The sequence below is a fragment of the Talpa occidentalis genome, unplaced genomic scaffold (assembly GCF_014898055.3).
Source record: "Talpa occidentalis isolate TD23 unplaced genomic scaffold, MPIMG_talOcc4v2.1 talOcc4.4, whole genome shotgun sequence".
In the NCBI taxonomy this organism is placed as follows: Eukaryota; Metazoa; Chordata; class Mammalia; order Eulipotyphla; family Talpidae; genus Talpa; species Talpa occidentalis.
The window spans coordinates 86,132,846-86,150,480 of record NW_023604295.1 but is presented as its reverse complement, the minus strand read 5'-3'; the positions used below and the strand labels follow the sequence as shown (position 1 = coordinate 86,150,480).

Here is a 17,635-nt window from a genome sequence, read left to right as displayed (position 1 = left end):
GAAAAAATAAACACTCGTACCCATGAACACAACCCCCCATATGTTCCACAATGCTCATAGAAGCATTGTTTGAGGTAGGTAGGGCAGGGAAGCAACCAAAATGTCCATTGATGGACAACTGGATCAAGAAGATGTGAAATATTCACACCATTGAGTCCTAATCAACTAGAAAAAAGAATGAAATGCAACCATTTTTAACAACATGGAAGGAGTTTGAGAGAATTATTTATAGCAAAGTAAGATAGAACAATAAAAACTAATACTGGACATTTGCATAATAGATGATTCAATAAAGTAAAACACTTTCAAAAACCAGTGGACATCAATAAACACTATGAGGGCTCTGAGGTTAAGAGGGAGGGGGAGGGAAAGGGACAGGTGATATAAGAAGTGGTAGTGGTATTTCAAAATAAAATGAAGACTAAGAAAAAGATGTCCTGAGAGATTGAGAACACAACTAAAGTGGTAAAATAAATAAATAATATAGTCATGCAAGATGTTAATATTGGGAGTGTGAGTGAAGAGTTCATGAGACCTCTTTGCACATCATTGTAACGTCCTCCTAAAGGATTATTTCCTGAGTAATCTCCCAAGTATGTCCATCTTCTCCCTTGGTGATTTGGAAAAAAAGCAGGAAAACTCTAAGCTTAATAATTGTATATATTCTATTGCAGGAGATACACTATAATTTTTAAAGTACTTTTGTTTCTTTACATTGATTTAACTTTTTTTTAAATTTAAGACCTTTATTAACTGGTGTTTGAAGTTTGTTGGCCTTTTTGAAAAACATCAAGTTGTAAACTTTAATTACAAATTAAAAATGAAGTTTAAATATCTCAACTTGATCAGATATGAAGCAATTTAAAAACCTTTAAAGTTGTATTGAGAAAAAAAGTCTTTTAAAAAACATGTTTGTCCTTACCAAAAAGAGACATCTTTAGGTAAAGATAATAAAAACCCCAGGCTGCGTAAATAATGCAGATAGTTGCAATTATCTGGTCAACTGGCAAAAAGCAAGTACTTAAAGTCTCCAGCCCCAATCTTTTGTTCATTTCTTGTTGCTGGAATTTCATATTCATTTCTTGTTGCTGGAAGACTACAGTGGTGGTAAGCATGGTAACCCGCATTCACTCAGGCACGCCCTGCTCAGCCGCAGGAGCAGAGGAATTCTCAGCAGGCGAATAGGCTGCTTTTGTCTTTGTCTTGTGATTTAGGGTTTTCTGGGCATCGTGGACAGTAAATGAAGTTGCGGGGTACCAACAATGAAGTGGTTGCTGACCTTGAGTCTCATCTCCTTAATTTTCCCTATCTTCTTCTTTGCCTTCCTCTCTGGGTTGTCTTTGGGGAGGGGCCCCTGCCGAATGGTGGACTGTAGCCCAGACACATGCTCTGTCTCACTAGTCTATCTAATATTCTCCTGCACCCTGGTTAGCAGCACTCTCCATCACCTCTCCCAGCACAAGAGGCGCGGATGCTCTGGTCCAGCCCACAAGGTCACCGCACATAGTCAGATGGGAACTGACCCCTGCATTAGGGCAGGCCTCACTCTGGTCACAATCTGATCATTCTGCTGGTAGTTGTGTGGATCCTGCGGCGTGGAGAGCACCTATAATGGTTATTGTCCGCTGCGCATTTAATGCCTCACCAGCGCCTGTCACTTTTGCTGCCTCTGCACCCCTTTCTCTGACATCACGCTCCGTGGTCTCTCCATTGCCTACACCACGAAGGTACTTTCTGGGGTTATTTCTCTTTATGGCAGGCTAAAGTACAAATACATCTTTCTTGGTGTGTTCCTGTTGATGAAACCATATCCTTCCCTTACATTGAACCATTTTGCTGTTCCCAAAACCTTCCTTGCGATCACCTTTTTGCCCTCGCACAGCCGCCTCTGATGAGAGGTCGTGTGGGTCCTCAGTTGCCTATGCGTCTGTGCGAGGCTTGGTGTGGCCCGAGCTGAGGGTCAGGGGCCGGGCCGCAACTAGGTCTCCGCATTGCTGCTCCTGGCAAAAGAGATGTTGAAACCCACCCCCCTCCTCCCGCTGATTCAGCTGAAGCTTCTCGGGATGGTGGCTTCATAGAGTCAAGGAGAGCACGGGCCTTCCTGTTGTTTCATCTTGTTGGCATCCTTTTATGAGTTTATCTTGTGTCCTGTGACTTGCTGAACTCAGCTTTTATTTCTATGAGTTTTGGTATAGATTTCTTGGTATTTTCTAAGTTGACTATCATCTTCTGCTAGATTCTGAGTTGTTTGTGAACAAATATCCTCTCCTGTGCCTTTCATGTCCTCAGAGTCCAGGGAACGCTAAGGTATGTCATAGAGACCCAGTGATAATTTTGGAGGGTTAAGGAGAATGGTGAAGGCACATATACCCTTTAACTTACAAAGAATTTGTGTCTTACATGTAGAGTCATGGTGTTCTCAATAGATCACCAGAGGGTAATAAGAATATGATGAATTATTTTACTAACTGCTAAGAATGTTCCTTTATTACTTACCATTAATCCATGTTTTATTTGATATCTCTAAATGTATGGCTTTCATTTCCTTGCCTTAAATTTTATTTTATTTCTCTCTTCTGGGTTCTTCTGTTCTATTTTTATCCTAAACTGTTCTCCGTTTATCTATCAGGGATTCCAGTATTGTGGATTCCAATTCGCACAGGATGAATTGGTAAATCCAATCTAAACCTATTTAGGTATCAAACAAAAATATCAGGTGGTTGGAATATCAAGTACCACCAAAGAAAGATGTCTGGAGAGGCTGACAGGAAGGGAGACAGGTAGGCAACCAGGCAGGTTGGGAAAGCCAGGGGTGAGGGGCTTGGGCACAGAGCACTTGCACCTATGATTATGGATACCTGGGTCCAGAGGAGCCAGGGATGAAAAGGGAGCATCAACTGAGGAGAGACCACGAGAGGACACAAGACCAAAAACGGCCAGGGAGAGGTAGGAGAAAGAGCACAGACTTGCTGGGAGGTTAAAGGTAGGGGGCTCAGTTGCCTGCCTGCCTCCCAGCACCCCCTGCTGGCATATGCCTGTTTCCTTGCATGCATCCTCCCTGCCTGGCGTGCCTATGTACCTGGCTCCCTGAGAGAGTATTAAAGACTGTAAAATCCACTGGGGTCTCCAGGATTCTCCTTTCTCTCTGCCTGAATCTACAGTGAACCTGCCCTGTCATGCTGGCACTAGAGGAAGGTAATAGGAATAAGTCACAGAAATTTTGAGAGATACAAGTGAAATCATTTATGTGGAAGTTCTTTGTACATTTGAAGCAATTCCCTAATTTTTTTAAAAGATTTATTTGTTTGTTTGTTTATTTATTTATTTATACAAGAACCGGGGTACAGGCCAGATGGGAGGGTGAGAGGATTCACCAGAGACAGAGCGGGGAGCAGAACAAGCAGACTGACAAAATACACTGCTGAGGGGAGCAGCAGACAGGAGAGGTTTGCTGTGCCATGCGGGACCCTCGCTGGCCGGCCAGGATCGAACCGGTGCTGCAGAGGCTGCGGACAGCTTCACAGCACTGTGCTCAACCGCCTGTGCCACCAGGGGAGACCCAATTCCCTAATTTTTTTTTTAAACATAATGAGAATGGCAGGTGAGCTGTACTTCCACTAGATGAGTGGAGAGATATAAGAAATCAATGCAGTGAGTGTCTGCATTTTCAAGTCTCAGGATCAGTCATTTGTTCCACAGTTGGTCAAAGCATTTACTTTATATTGGCACTAAAGATCCTACAATCGCTCTCCCCCAACCAGCCCCTGCAAGGTAGCTTTAGATTACATGGAATTCGAGTGAACTTTGGATTTATATCTAATTACTTATTCTACCTGTTATATAGTCCTTCCTCCAAATCTGATATATTGTTCCCATTCTCATTTCTATTTCCCTTATGTGATGTATTGGACAGTCTCCATATTATCTAAACTGTTTAGACTGTATGCCTCTAAAGAGGACCCCTGGTATCTAGGAATGGGGTCCTTCCACAGGAGACAGGTAGGTAGAGGTCAGATGATAGCTTATTTCTGGTTCTGCTGAATTAGGCAGACTTGCCCAAGCAGGGATGAACAGTTGAAGCCCCCTTTTAGGACAGAGCTGGTGCATTACTCTTGCCAGGTGGCGAGAGTTTAACTGGTAGGCTATAACTGGTGGGCCGATTTGGAAAGAGGAGAAGTGTAGGGTCTCAAATAACATTCATTTTCTTACTGCAAACTCATTAGATTTGTCATTCCCTCTGGGCCAGGTGGTGTGGAGAAAGTGAGACTCTTCATAGAAATATATAGGGAGAGGAAGAAAGGCCAAGGATCCCAGCTGGAATTTGACCAGTGGTTACCCACTGTGTGGAAACAATGAAAAACTGCTTCCCCCCACTCCACCCACAACTTTTCAGTGGTATTGGGGACTCTACTCTTGACCTCACCTGACCACCTGTCTTGGTCCTCAGCCTCAAGAATTCTCAGCCTGGGTTACACGTTAAAATCACCTGGGACCTTCTAGATTATTGCAACACAGGCCCCCCCTCCACAGTTCCTGATTCAATTGGTCCAGGATACAGTAGTTTTAAAGTCTCCCCAGTGATACTAAAGTGCAGCCCAGGTTAAGGACCAATGATCTAATGGTTTGGGTCTCATCAACCCTTTTTCACCTTCAGGTGGCCAAGTGTAAAATGCAGGTAACACCACCTGTGAAGTTCTCCAAAGGAAAGCAGCCTCTGATAAAGATATCAGCAACACTGCAGCAATTTATTCCTCAATTAAAGGCAAAATGCCCTGTTTTCTTTCTCACCTAATGCTTCTCCATATAAAAATATGTTTTAGAAAAAGTTATATTTGGCCCTTTGGTGCTCAGCTATTCATTTTCTTGAAAGGGAATAAGAGGGAAGATTTCTTTCTTCTTATAGAAATACTGATATGACTTTGCCCTCAGCCTATCTGCACCTAGTCATTATGAAAATTCAGTGAAAGACATTCCATGACATAAGCTCAGTACATTCATCTCTTTAATGGCACTCGTAATCTAATTCCCAGGTATTAAGACAGTCTTCCAATGGCTATGTGGTCAGGGAGAATGAAATCCATGACCCCAGCACTTGAAAGGAGAGTAGATAGTATGATAAAACCGCTTAAAATACAATTTTCTCAGCACCACACCTGAATTTCTCTCAGCTGAAGCGTTCCCACCTGACTCCAGCCTATTCAGAGGCATCCCCACTAGTGAGTCTTCATCACCCATGGTGGCTTGGGGAACAGCATATGTGTCTCTAATAGAACCCATATAACTGCTCCCAGTCCACAGGGAATGATTATCCTGGGGGTAATAATTCCCAAGAATGGCTTTGCCACAGTTACAACATACTGAGAGGGAGAAAAATACAACTTGCATAAATCAGTCTGCTAGGTAATTTGCTCTAAGTCAATTTTCTATCATACCTGTAATAAAGGTGTATCATAATCAGTCTTGATATCTGGTTGCATGACTAGATGAAAGGCAAATATATCTTTAATTGTGAGTTTTGTTTTAATAACTATCCCTATAACTTTATGAAATCCATGATATATTTTAGAGATAGAAAAAAGCTTTATAAGGGCAGGAATGGACACAGTGCAGGTTTTCTGACCAGCAGACCAGGTAAAGGAGGAGTCAAGAGTCCTCAGTGGTTTTTTGCAGGTCTTTTATTGGGATTTACCCGGTACACAGCAGGCAAGGGTGCTGGGGGGGGGAGGCGGGAGGCTGGCAGGCCTTCCAGCCCCCAGCAAGTCTTCACTCTCTCTGGGCTCTCTGGTGTTCTCTGCTTCTCTCTCGGCTTCTGCTACTTCTTTCTCGGCCTCTCTTTTGGCTTCTACTGGCGTCCCCATGACTCCGCCCTTAAAAGCCCAGTCTTAAACCAGGTGAATCCCATCTACCTCTGCCCACACCCTACTCCAGGTGCCCGCCATCAGGCATGCATTCAGGATCACAGGGTTCCCTCATCTATCCTGATGGCGGGAGGGCAGAAAAGCCTGACATTTTTCCTTAGCCTACAAGCTTTTATTTCAGTTTCATTTTTATGAGATTTTAATTTATGCTCTATTCTATTCCATTGGCTTTTAATAAAATACCAGTTTTTTGAAATGAATCAAATGATATGTACCTGATTTTCCATTTTTGTTGAGCCCCCCCTTTTTTTTTTTGAAATTATATCACCTCAGGTAAGAGTCTGTCATTTTTGTCGGGCCGTGGGGAAATCATTGTTGTAATCAAACTAATTTTGAAGATCATACCATGAGAATTTCATTGGCAAGGATCCTAAACCACGTAACCACATGTGCACAATTATTCAAGAGGAATAGAATCATTACAACTTCCATGTAAGGGCTGAAGAAAAAATATGTAAAATGCTTAATATCTATGGGGCAACCAAATAATGGGCAACTGAAATAAGTGTTTTCTCTTCTGGGTTGTCTCAAAGTCCCTGGGGAAGATGAGTCAAAAAGATAAGACAGAACAGCAAACTGTAAAAACGATTTTGAAATCATCCTCCAACAGGTTAAGTTCACACATTTTAAGTTCCAGAAGTCCTATTTAGGACCTGCTAACCATGGAAAGTCAGAAACAGCTCCATTAGTTTTTTTTAATATGTATCATTCTCACTGGTGTAAGATGGTATCTCATTGAGGTGTTGAACTGCATTTCCCTGTTTACAAAAGATGCTGAACATTTTTTCACATGCCTATTGGCCATTTGCATTTCCTCTTTGGAGAAGTTTCTTTTTAGCTCTTCTGCCCATTTTTTGACGGGTTATTTACTTTGTTTTTGTAGAGTCTCATCAGCTCTTTGTAGATTTTTGATCATTAGTATTGTGTGCAAAAATTTTCTCCCAATCAGTGGGTTGTCTCTTTGTTTTGGTTTATCCCTCTTTTGCTGTACAGAAGCTCTTTAATTTGATGTAGTCCCAGCTGTTTATCCTTTCCTTCACTATCACTGCTTTGGGTGATGTGTCTTTAAAGATGTTTCTAAGGTGTATGTCATGCAGTGTTTTGCCTATATTTTCTTCTATATATTTTATGGTTTCAGGTCTTATGCCTAGTTCTTTAATCCATTTTGAGTTGGTTTTTGTGCATGGTATGAGGTAGTGGTCAAGCTTCATTGCTTTGCATGTAGCAACACAGTTTTCCTAGCACCATTTATTGAACAAACTTTCTTTGCTCCACTGCAATCAAAAGAGATAAACTCATGCCATTTGCAGCAATATGGATGAAGCTGGAAGGGATCATGCTCAGTGAAATAAGCCAGAAAGAAAAAGAAAAATACCATATGGTCTCACTTATAGCAGGAATGTAGAGGATCCAAATAAGGGATCAGGGGAAAAAAACTAATTATAATAAAGTAAAAATCAAAATCAACAGGCAACTATTAATCAGAGATATACTACAGAGGGGAGAAAGGAGCAGGATCAGAACAAGGATGGGAAGGGCACAAAGGACCATGGTGATAGTTCATGGGTGAATGGGTGGTGGGAATTTTACAGGGACTATAACCAAGATGAAAATGCATACATTTTACAAAAATGAAAAATTATGTAAAAAATATATGAAATAATTAAAAATTAATTAATTTATTTTTAAAAAAGAAACAGCTCCACTAGTCCCTCATCTCTCAGGTCAGTCCAGGTCAGTGGCATTACTGGCTATTAGGGTGGAGGTTAAAGGGAAGGTATGTGTGTGTGTTTGTGTGGGGGGGGGGTTGGAATACATGCATACATTCAAAATTATAATTGTCATACATGGCTGATTTTTTTGGATTGTTTTTCTGATAAGGATAAAACAAGTAGTTGTTCTTTTCTTGGACTAGGCAAGGAAAACCAGGAGTTCCTTTCCTCGGAAGCATTTTTCCCATATTTCTCACCAACTCAAGGATAATTATTGTTTAAGTTCCTCCTTCAGGTAAAGAATATCTTTGGTGCATTGAACATACTGGTTCAACTTCAAACATATTTTGGGGTAGATCACCTGCCCCAGGTGATCTACTGGTCAACATCTTATACCTTCTGCAGCAGTCCTACCACTTCCTACCAGTCCTACCACTGCCCACCGATGGCAAAGCTGCAGAGGTCCTTGATATACCTCCCTCTAATAACACTGGCTGTCTCTCCTCCTTCCCGCGGAGGAAGTGTGGGAGGGAGACCTAAGGAGAACACCTGGGGAGACCTCCTGGTGGAAGAGGAAGGAAAGTCATTTGCCCCATGTTACCTAGCGTGCATGGGTCCCCTGGTTTTTGGTTCAAGGCCCAGTTGTCTGGTCTTACCCACTGAAACAATCCAACAATATTGTTTTCCTCCCATGGACGAAAGTAAAATATAGGATAAAAGAAGCACTGGTTTGAAGGGAAAATCTTCAACTTCTCTTGGCCAAAGATTGTTTCCTCCTCTGTTTTTCCCAGAGCTGGATATGCACTCTATTATTTCAAATCACACTGTATTGAAGGTATTTGAGAATGTATATTTCTCTACAAGATACTGAACCCAAGAAGTCAGGGGCTGTGGGCTACCCCTCCCAGTATGCTCACTCAAACCAGGACTACCTGTGCCTGTCACAAAGAGGTATTTATAGGGCCTCCCCGGTGGCGCAGCGGTTGAACGCTGGGTTGCGAAGCTGCCCGCAGCCTCTGCAGCCCCGGTTCAATCCCTGGCTGCTCCCCGGCCACCGGAGGAGGCTCCCACATGGCGCGCAGACCTCTCCTGCCATCCGCTGCTCCCCTCAGCAGTGTACTTCGGTCCTTCTGCCTGCTCTGATCCCCACTCTGGCTCTGGTGAATTCTCTCACCCTCCCGTGCTTCTGACTGTACCCAGTGCTTGTATGTATAAACAAACAAACAAACAAATAAATAAATCTTTCCAAAAAAAATAATAATTATAAAAAAAAGAGGTATTCATAAATATTTAGTGAATTTTCACTATTGAGATTAAACAGTCTGGGTTTAAGGAAGTTTCTGCCACTCACTGGGAATTTGACTTTGAGGAAATCACATGACTTTATTGATTTTTTTTTTTTTTTTCAGTTCTTGCATCTATGTAATGGGAAGTGAAACTAGGTAATCTCTCCCAGTTCACACACACTATGACTTTTGTAATAGTGTCAAGCTGGCTGTTCTAGAAAAGGTTCTTCCAGTTTTTAAAATTGCATGACCCATCTAACCTCAGTGCTTGAAGCCTCCACTGATAGAGCTTGGCCATAATCACTAGAAGTGGTAAGTTTTGGATGCCTTTACTGTTGGGTCATCAAAAAGGTCATCATTTTTAAAGTAAAGTATACTGAAATATGTACCACTTTTCAGGACTCAAACAAATTTCATTATCCAAATGAATGCTTCTTTCTTTGCCTTTCATAACCTTTTATTTTTGCATAGAAAAGTGAAGGTTAAAGAAGGAGAAAATGAAGAATGGCATGCTTAGGAATTCTAGGGAGATGAGTTAGTGGACTCCAAAGAGCAAAACAGCCATAAACACTCAAATAATTAAGATAGTATTAATGAGAGAGCAGCAAAGGATGAAGATAAAAAGATAGTGATGGGCTCCATTTTCCCTCCAATTTTTCCTTTCTCCATTTTTTTCCCTAAAAACTCTTCCTTTGTCATCACTGAAAAACAAAAACTGAAAAACTTTTTCCCTGAATCTAATTTCATAAATTGATAATGGCAAGAAGTTAGGACCAGTATGTGGGTGGGCAGTGGTAGGACTGCTGCAGAAGGTATAAGATGTTGACCAGTAGATCACCTGGGGCAGGTAGGATCAGCAAGAGACAGAAGTCACCCTAACAGGAGGCCAGGGAAATAGAGTGCCAACTCTCAGTGATGGTCTTAGAAACCCTAAGTGCCAACTATTCTACCCCAAATATGTTTGTTTGTTTGTTTTTAAAGACAGTCTCTTTTTTTTTAAGATTTATTTATTTATTTATACAAGCACTGGGTATAGTCAGAAGCGCGGGAGGGTGAGAGAATTCACCAGAGCCAGAGCAGAGAACAGAACAGGCAGATTGACGAAACACACTGCTGAGGCGAGCAGCGGGTGCTGCAGGAGAGGTCTGCGCGCCATGTGGGACCCCTCATAGGGGGCTGGGGATCCAACTGGCGCAGCAGAGGCTGAGGGCAGCTTTGCAGCCCAGTGCTCAACCGCTGCGCCACCAGGGAGGCCCCTACCCCAAAATATGTTTGATAAGATATCTTCTTGCTCACAAAGTTGTTTCAACATCTCTTCTGCAAACTGGATCATATGTTCATATGGTAAAGAAACTGTTTTTCTAAAATATGAAGTAAGTTAAATCTCTATGAAGCTCTTCACAAATTTTCAAAAATAAGGTCTGAATTAAAATACTTTTAAAAATATGACTAAAGTTGCAATCAGTGTTACATGATTGGTTAAATTTTATTCTTATTTTTCATATTTCAAAAATATTCCATATGTTTTTAACAGCTCTTTGAACTGTCTTGGCAATGACTAGATCAGCATATCTAAGAGTGATTGATAACCATATGATTCTTGGGTATCATATTTTGATGATGCTTTCCAGTGTTTTAAATTACCAAAATAAAAACCACACACACATACACACATACAGTTTTCCTGAGCTCAAAACTGTCAGTTTTTGGCTTGATAGCTACATTGAGAGTTTAAACATCATCATTAAAATTTTACAGGTGACATATCAGGAAAAATTAAGTCCACCAGTTCTGTTGAAAGTAAAACAGCCCCTCATTATGAATGAAATTGTGTGCTGGGTATGAATGCTAGTGACCTCTAAAAATGAACCGCTGACCCATAAATGGATGAGAATCAGCCAAAGTAAATGAGGCAGAAGTTTTCCCAGCATAACTGTGCATGCTGCAAGGAAGATTTTTGTCATAATTAAGAGACAGAGTGGTCAATAGGGAACATTTAACAGGAACAAGCATGACAACATTGCCTGTTTTTCTAGTCCTTCGTTCATCCTCACGCTATACCATCTTTCTGGGTTTTAAAAGTAACACATACATTGCACATAAAAATAACACATATGAGCATGTAGAGCAGAACTAAGCAAAAATTTACTTAGAATATGGACACTGTCAATGTCCAGTGTATTCAGACAAAATCTCTATCTAAATTTGCACTGTCCAGCCTGATAGCTATTAGTCACATTGAAATGGCTAGTGAGCACTTAAAATGTGGTTAGTCTGGATGGAGATGTGGTATTAGAGTAAAATAGTAGATTTCAAAGACATCACACCAAAAGGAATAATGTATTGTTTCTAATGACTGCTTTTTCTCTATGGCCACTAGCACATTGAATAGTATACGTGTGACTTGAATTTATGGCTTGCATTATATTTCTGTTGGGCAAAACTGATCTAATTGAAAATGTTGGTAAGTGAGTTATCATTTAGCAATCCAATGGAATTGAAATATAAATTCATATTAATTGACAATGTAACAACATGAACAAAACTAGTAACAAAAGTGATTGATACTTTCATGAGTTAACTTTTCCATTCCTTCTAAACTGGTAAGTTTCTGCAAATCCAAATGTTTGCTTAATAACTTTCTAAAGGGAAAAGAAGGAAAGGTAGTTCTGAGATAAGAGTTAGGTTCTGGAAGAAACAAAAGAATTATCTACCCTGGACTCTGCAAGGTGATAGCTCTTGGAGGTGATAGCTCTTGCTTGAAAGAAGCCATTATTAAGGAGGCAGGGCCAGGCTCTGCTTCTTTGATATTCATAGAGCCATACTTCTCTATAAGGAAGACTACTGGGGGACTCCCCTTCTTTATGAAAGTGTTAATGTATCTTCACTGATGGGATGATGTCATTTTGGAAGGGAAGCTGTAGCCCATGAAGCTAATATTGCAATGTAAATGTAAACTTAAGAGGGCACAAATGCCACATGGGTCATTGATTAAGAATTTCTAATACTGAAAACGGTGTGTTTTTTTAATGAGCATTATGCTCTTTTAGAAAGAATTTGATCTATTTATTCTATAACTTCCCCAATTTTCATGTTTCATTGGAATACTTTAATGCTAAAGCAAAGAAAAGTTATATTGTAGGTATACTTTGCTAGGTCTTATTGAAATAGTGTTTTAACATGTCTAGACTGGGGAAAATATTCAGAGTAGGTTGGGGAGACAAATGAAGCTGTTTAACCCTCACTGGCTCTGTGAATCCTCACAGAAAGTAAAGGAGGAACATGTTGTCTGACTAGGACAACATCACAGACAGTGCCAGCACAGCACACAGCATAGAAAATTATCCAGACTTTCACAGACATGCTCACAGAGGAGTGTGGCCATGTGAGGATTAAGAGACAAAACACGTGCAGTGCTTAGTGTGCAGAAAGTGTTCAGAATATAGGTTATCATCTGGAAACATATCCTATGGCCTGAGTAAAGTTCATCTCCCTTTCACTGTCAAAATGCAAAGACTCTAGAAAATTCACTCTAAGCACCTTGCTTTTGTCTAAATTCATTTGTATAAAGCTTTACTCACTCTCTATTTGCCAATGACTCATGGTTAAATATTTTCACTAGTCTTTTTCCTTTTTTCTTTTTAATACAGTTGCAGATCATGTCACAGTCTGCTTTGTTCTCCAATCCCCCCCCAAGAAAAGCTAAACAACTCCAACATCCTCATAACCTTAATAAATTAACTTCATTCAGAGAAAGTCTGTATTCACTTCATAAACTGTAGTTGATGATAATTTCTTGAAATGATGAATACTAATTCTTAGGAATTTTCTGGAATCCTATGAAAATTCATATCACTTAACCTGTGTGAGTTGAAGGTTGGTGTCCAATGACTGCTAAGAAGATATAAGGATTGTTGCAGAAATATAAATAGGCCAGTAATGAATTTTAATTAACACTGCATATGTTAATAATAAATTCAATTAATTTGGCCTTTACCTATAGTAGAGAAAAGAAATACTCAGGCAAAATAATAATTCATTTTAAATGCTTCAATTGGTAACCTCCTTTCCTGAAGAGTGATTTATGCAGTAATTTACTGGCTGTGTCTTCATAAGATTGTTCTAAGTCAACCCTTTTGAAATAATCATAATTTCTGAATGTGTGTTGTGAGAGATATAATAAATGACTTCTAATTAATTTTCATTTAATGAGTTACCTATTCACATGGTAATTTTTTTAAATTCTCTCAAGATAAACAGTTTGTAAATACTGTGGACAACACTTCCATTTCACAAAAACCATGATAGGAAAATCTGCCTCATGTTCTCCACATGAAGATCAATCAGTTTGCAAATTTTATAAACTAAAGAGGCATTTATTTTTTTTCTAGTTGGCAGAGTACATCATTCTAAATTTCTATAGCCTTGAGATTCCAAATTGGTTACCATACAAAAAACAGACTATTTATTAGCAAAAAAGTTCCTAGCAGGAATTGCAGGGAAGATGCAGGAAACAAAGTCACAGGAAACCAAACAAAGGTAGAAAGATAATTTAGGTTGCTTAAGGACATTCTGACTTTTTTAAAGAACAAGACACATTATGAGCATCTCTTACAGATTCCCTATTTCTCCCAGTCCCCCACTTGTAAAAAGACCCCACATTTTCTCATATAAGTTTTACTGTTTAAGAAGAATTTTAATTGCATATCTTTTCCAAAATTCAATTACACAGCAACTCAATAATTATATGCTATAATAAAAATAGCCATGATGAAATAGTAAAGCTAGAAAAATAATAAAAACTAGGAAGAAATTACTATCATGAAGGAAAAAATTACTCCTAGCTGTTTTAAATAGTTCACACCTATTTAGAAAGCCTTGCAATAAAAAGGGCAAGGCTCTTAAAAATAATTCCCTGCAGACTTGGAAGTGTGCCTACCATATTAAATAATTCAAACGCAATTGTTACTTACAAGAGAAGCGAAAGGGCCTCGCTCCTAAGCCGCAATGCCTTATGCCCTCTCCGTGGAAAAGCCCGTACTGCATCTCACCCATGAACTTGTCCAGTTCCTGCCCTGAAGCATTGACGAGCAGAGCCCCTGTTTTGCACAGGAAGGTGGCTTTAATCCACAGCGGCGTCCCTAGAGCTGTCACAACTCCGAGGGCGCACAAGAAACTTAGCACCCCGGCCGTGCAAAAAATTATTTTCTTCTGTTGGTTTGGCATGTTGAGAAATGGCCTTTATGCGGGTGAGGTTCAATACCAAGACCTTTGTGAGCGATGAGAAGTGACTTCCCGTTTGGCTGCATTTATTATAGAAACTGAATAGACAGATCCCACTGAAAAGGCTACTTTACCATATGGACAGAGGTTCTGCCAGGTCAAACGTCAGTCATATACCAGGCTTCAGGCTTCTTCACCACACTTACTGAGCTATTCCGTATTCCGTTTCTTCTCCCTAATTTGAAATCTTTGAACTAAGATTCTGTGAACTAAAATTCTTCAAGCTGCCTTTGAGTATCTCCTCTGTGTTACTTAGTAACAAAGGTCTAAGGTAACAGAGGAGTCCTACATGTAACTTGATCAATACCACCCCTTTCCTCAACCTTTTGTTTGATTGGGTGAGTTGAAACTTTCAGAAAGAGGCTTGGTTTCTATGGTAAATTTTCAGCTCTTTGAGATTGTCTTTTCTTTTATTTTTCATTTCATTGATTTTATATTTTAAAAATAAGAAAAACTGATTTATAGAAGAACGAAGAAAGATACATGGATATTATTTCCAAAAAGAAATACCATCTAGCATTTTATAAAGAATATAAAACTTTCAAAGAATTTTGAAGGTAACTTACTTCTTATGCCAATTTGTTTTCATGAGATATTCATTAATTGAAGTGTATTTATTTATTTATTTATTTATTTGTTTGGTTGGTATAGTCAGGGAGGAGCTTTGGCAGAAGTAAGAAGAATGTATGTATAACTATTGGTAATCAATTCATTTTTTTAAAAATGTTAATTGTAGCAGGATATGGTATTGAAAATAATTTTGTGGATAGGAAGTGCCAAAACAGACACCCTACTGATTTTGAGAAAATGTTTGCGCACAATACTAATGATAAAGGACTGATCATAAAAATCTACAAAGAGCTGATGAGACTCAACAAAAACAAAGTAAATAACCCAGTCAAAAAATGGGCAGAGGTATACAAGAACTGGGGCACAGGCCAGAGGTGAGCAGATTCACCAGAGACAGAGCGGGAAACAGAACAGGCAGACTGACTGAAATATACTGCTGAGGGGAGCAGTGGGTGAGCCAGGAGAGGTCTGCTGGCCATGTGGGTAGCTCCTTGGCCACTTCTCCTTGACACTTTTTCAAAGAGGAAATACAAATTGCCATCAGGCATATGAAAAAATGTTCAACATCACTTGTAATCAGGGAAATGCAAATCAAAACCACAATGAGATACCACTTTACACCAGTGAGAATGGCACGTATTAAAAAAACTAGCAATAACAAATGTTGGCGAGGATGTGGAGAAAAAGGAACTCTCCTACACTGCCTGGTAGAAATGCAATTGGTCCAACCACTATAGAGAGATGTATGGAGGTTCCTCAAACTGCTAAAAATGGAGCTTCCATATGATCCAGCAATTCCACTTCTAGGTATCTACCCAAAGGACTCAAAAATGTTAATTCAAAAGGATACCTGCACCCCTATAGGTAAGCTATAGAAACAACCCAAATGCCCAAAAATAGATGACTGGATCAAGAAGATGTGGTACATATACACCATGGAATATTACTCAACAATCAAAAAAGATAAACTCATGTCATTCACAGGAACATCGATGGAGCTGGAAGGGATCATGCTCAGTGAAACAAACCAGAAAGAGAAAGAGAAATACCGGATGGTTTCACTTATAGGAGGAATGTAGAGGATCCAAATAAGGGATCAGGGGAAAAAAAGTAATTATAATTAAGTAAAAGCAAAAGAAAATCCTCAGTAGAGCATTACATTCTGCACTAAAAACACGTGGACTATATAAAAATGTATAAAAGGGGGGGGGAGTCAAAATCCACAGCTATAAACCAGAGACATTCTTCAGGGGAAGGAAATAGTTGTATCAAAACAGGGGTGGGAAATGCACAAAGGAGGATTGACAATCCAGTTCACTATGGTGATGTTACACAGGTGAATTGATGTGGAAATTTCACGGGACCATACCCCAGATAATAAAGCATACACGCCCAGCAGAGGTGATTGAGTAGAGAGACCTGAGTAAGGTTAACTATCAGAGTGTGTTTAGTTAAATTGTCAAGATCTGAAAACCAACGTTCAGAATTCAGTGACAACTTTTCAATTCTGCATTTCCAAACAGATTCCTCTTTCCACAAGCAGATGTAGGACAGATGTGTGTGTATCATGGTGTTTCTGTCTTCACCGTCTCTCCATTGTATGCCACCTTGCTGTGCTAGACTGCGACCTACAAAGTTAACTTTTAGTAAGAACTAGTATGTCTGGTACTTTGCTAGTGCTTTACCTAAAATATCTTATCAATTGACACATTTGCCATATAAAGTGATGATGAAGAAGATAATTGTGATATCAAAAGCACATGTTTATGCTAGTTTCTATTCTCCGGATCCATTTTTAAGCACAGACGTTTAGAATAAATTAATGAATGAAGATTTATTTCACACCATTGTTATCATAAATGAGTTTCAGGTTATGGCGCTTTGAGAGGAAATCGAAGTATAGTCCTGAACTTCTTGGCATAATTGCCCTCCCTTAGCGGCCAGGCAGTATCCTGTTAAAGATAGTTTAATACAGAACTGAGTCAAGAATGTGAAAGTCGCTTTAAGGGAGGTGGGGGGCAGCATAGACCAGGGCCACAGAATGGGGTACATACAATATTCCAAAGATTACACAAAATCAAGTTAACAATATATATATATTTTATTTCATGTAATTTGACACACAGATTTAACAACTCATCACAGGTTGACTGAATTCTCCATTACATTTAGAGTGATTGTCATCAAGTGCGCTAGTAAGGCAAGTGGACACCAGTGCCCCCAATAAATAGTCATCTGGGAGTACATGTATGCCCACCCTAAAAACTTTAGTTTCAAATGTCTGAGGAGAGCTAAGATAAACAAACTGATATGTTCTATAATTGGAGGAGACAGGACATTTCCAAGTGTGGGAGCAGAAATTACCTAATACTTTATCAGTGTTGTGAATATTTTTACAGAAAATATAAAGAGAAGGCTAATTAGCATGGACAGTGGTTTAATGAACCAAAACCCAGTGTAGGGTAAGGTAAAAGGTATCAGGCTTTTCTGCCCTCCCGCCATCAGGATAGATGAGGGAACCTTGTGATCCTGAATGCATGCCTGATGGCGGGGACCTGGAGTGGGTACACCTGGGCTAAGACTGTGATTTTTTTAAGGGCGCGTCACAGGGATGCCAGAAGCCAAGAAAGCAGCAGCAGAAGCCGAAAGAGAAGCAGCCCGAAGCAGAAGCAGAGAACGCCAGAGAGCCCAGATAGAGTGAAGATTTGCTGGGGGCTGGGAGGACTGCCAGACTCCCAGCACCCCTGCCTGCCACGTACCCACTGAACCCCAATAAAAACCTGCAAAAGGACTAAGGACTCTGACTCCTCCTTTACCCTGTCTGCATGGGATCAGAAAACCTGCACCGTGTCTATTCCTGCCCTTA

General features: G+C 39.9%; 1 protein-coding gene and 1 pseudogene across 2 annotated transcripts in view; both read right to left on the bottom strand.

Annotated features, from left to right (window-relative positions):
- Positions 1–14,184, bottom strand: part of CLRN1 (clarin 1) — a 62,939-nt gene extending 48,755 nt beyond the window's left edge. The window contains exon 1 of one of the 2 annotated variants that reach the window (XM_037524639.2): positions 13,890–14,184. In XM_037524639.2, coding sequence (XP_037380536.1) covers positions 13,890–14,142 — 253 coding nt within the window. In that variant the 5' untranslated portion in view covers positions 14,143–14,184. Of the gene's footprint in view, positions 1–13,885 lie in introns of both variants that reach the window. The other variant, XM_037524641.1, reaches the window with a different exon arrangement.
- Positions 1,128–5,235, bottom strand: LOC119257050 (Y-box-binding protein 1-like; annotated as a pseudogene).
- Positions 14,185–17,635: the final 3,451 nt, after the last annotated feature.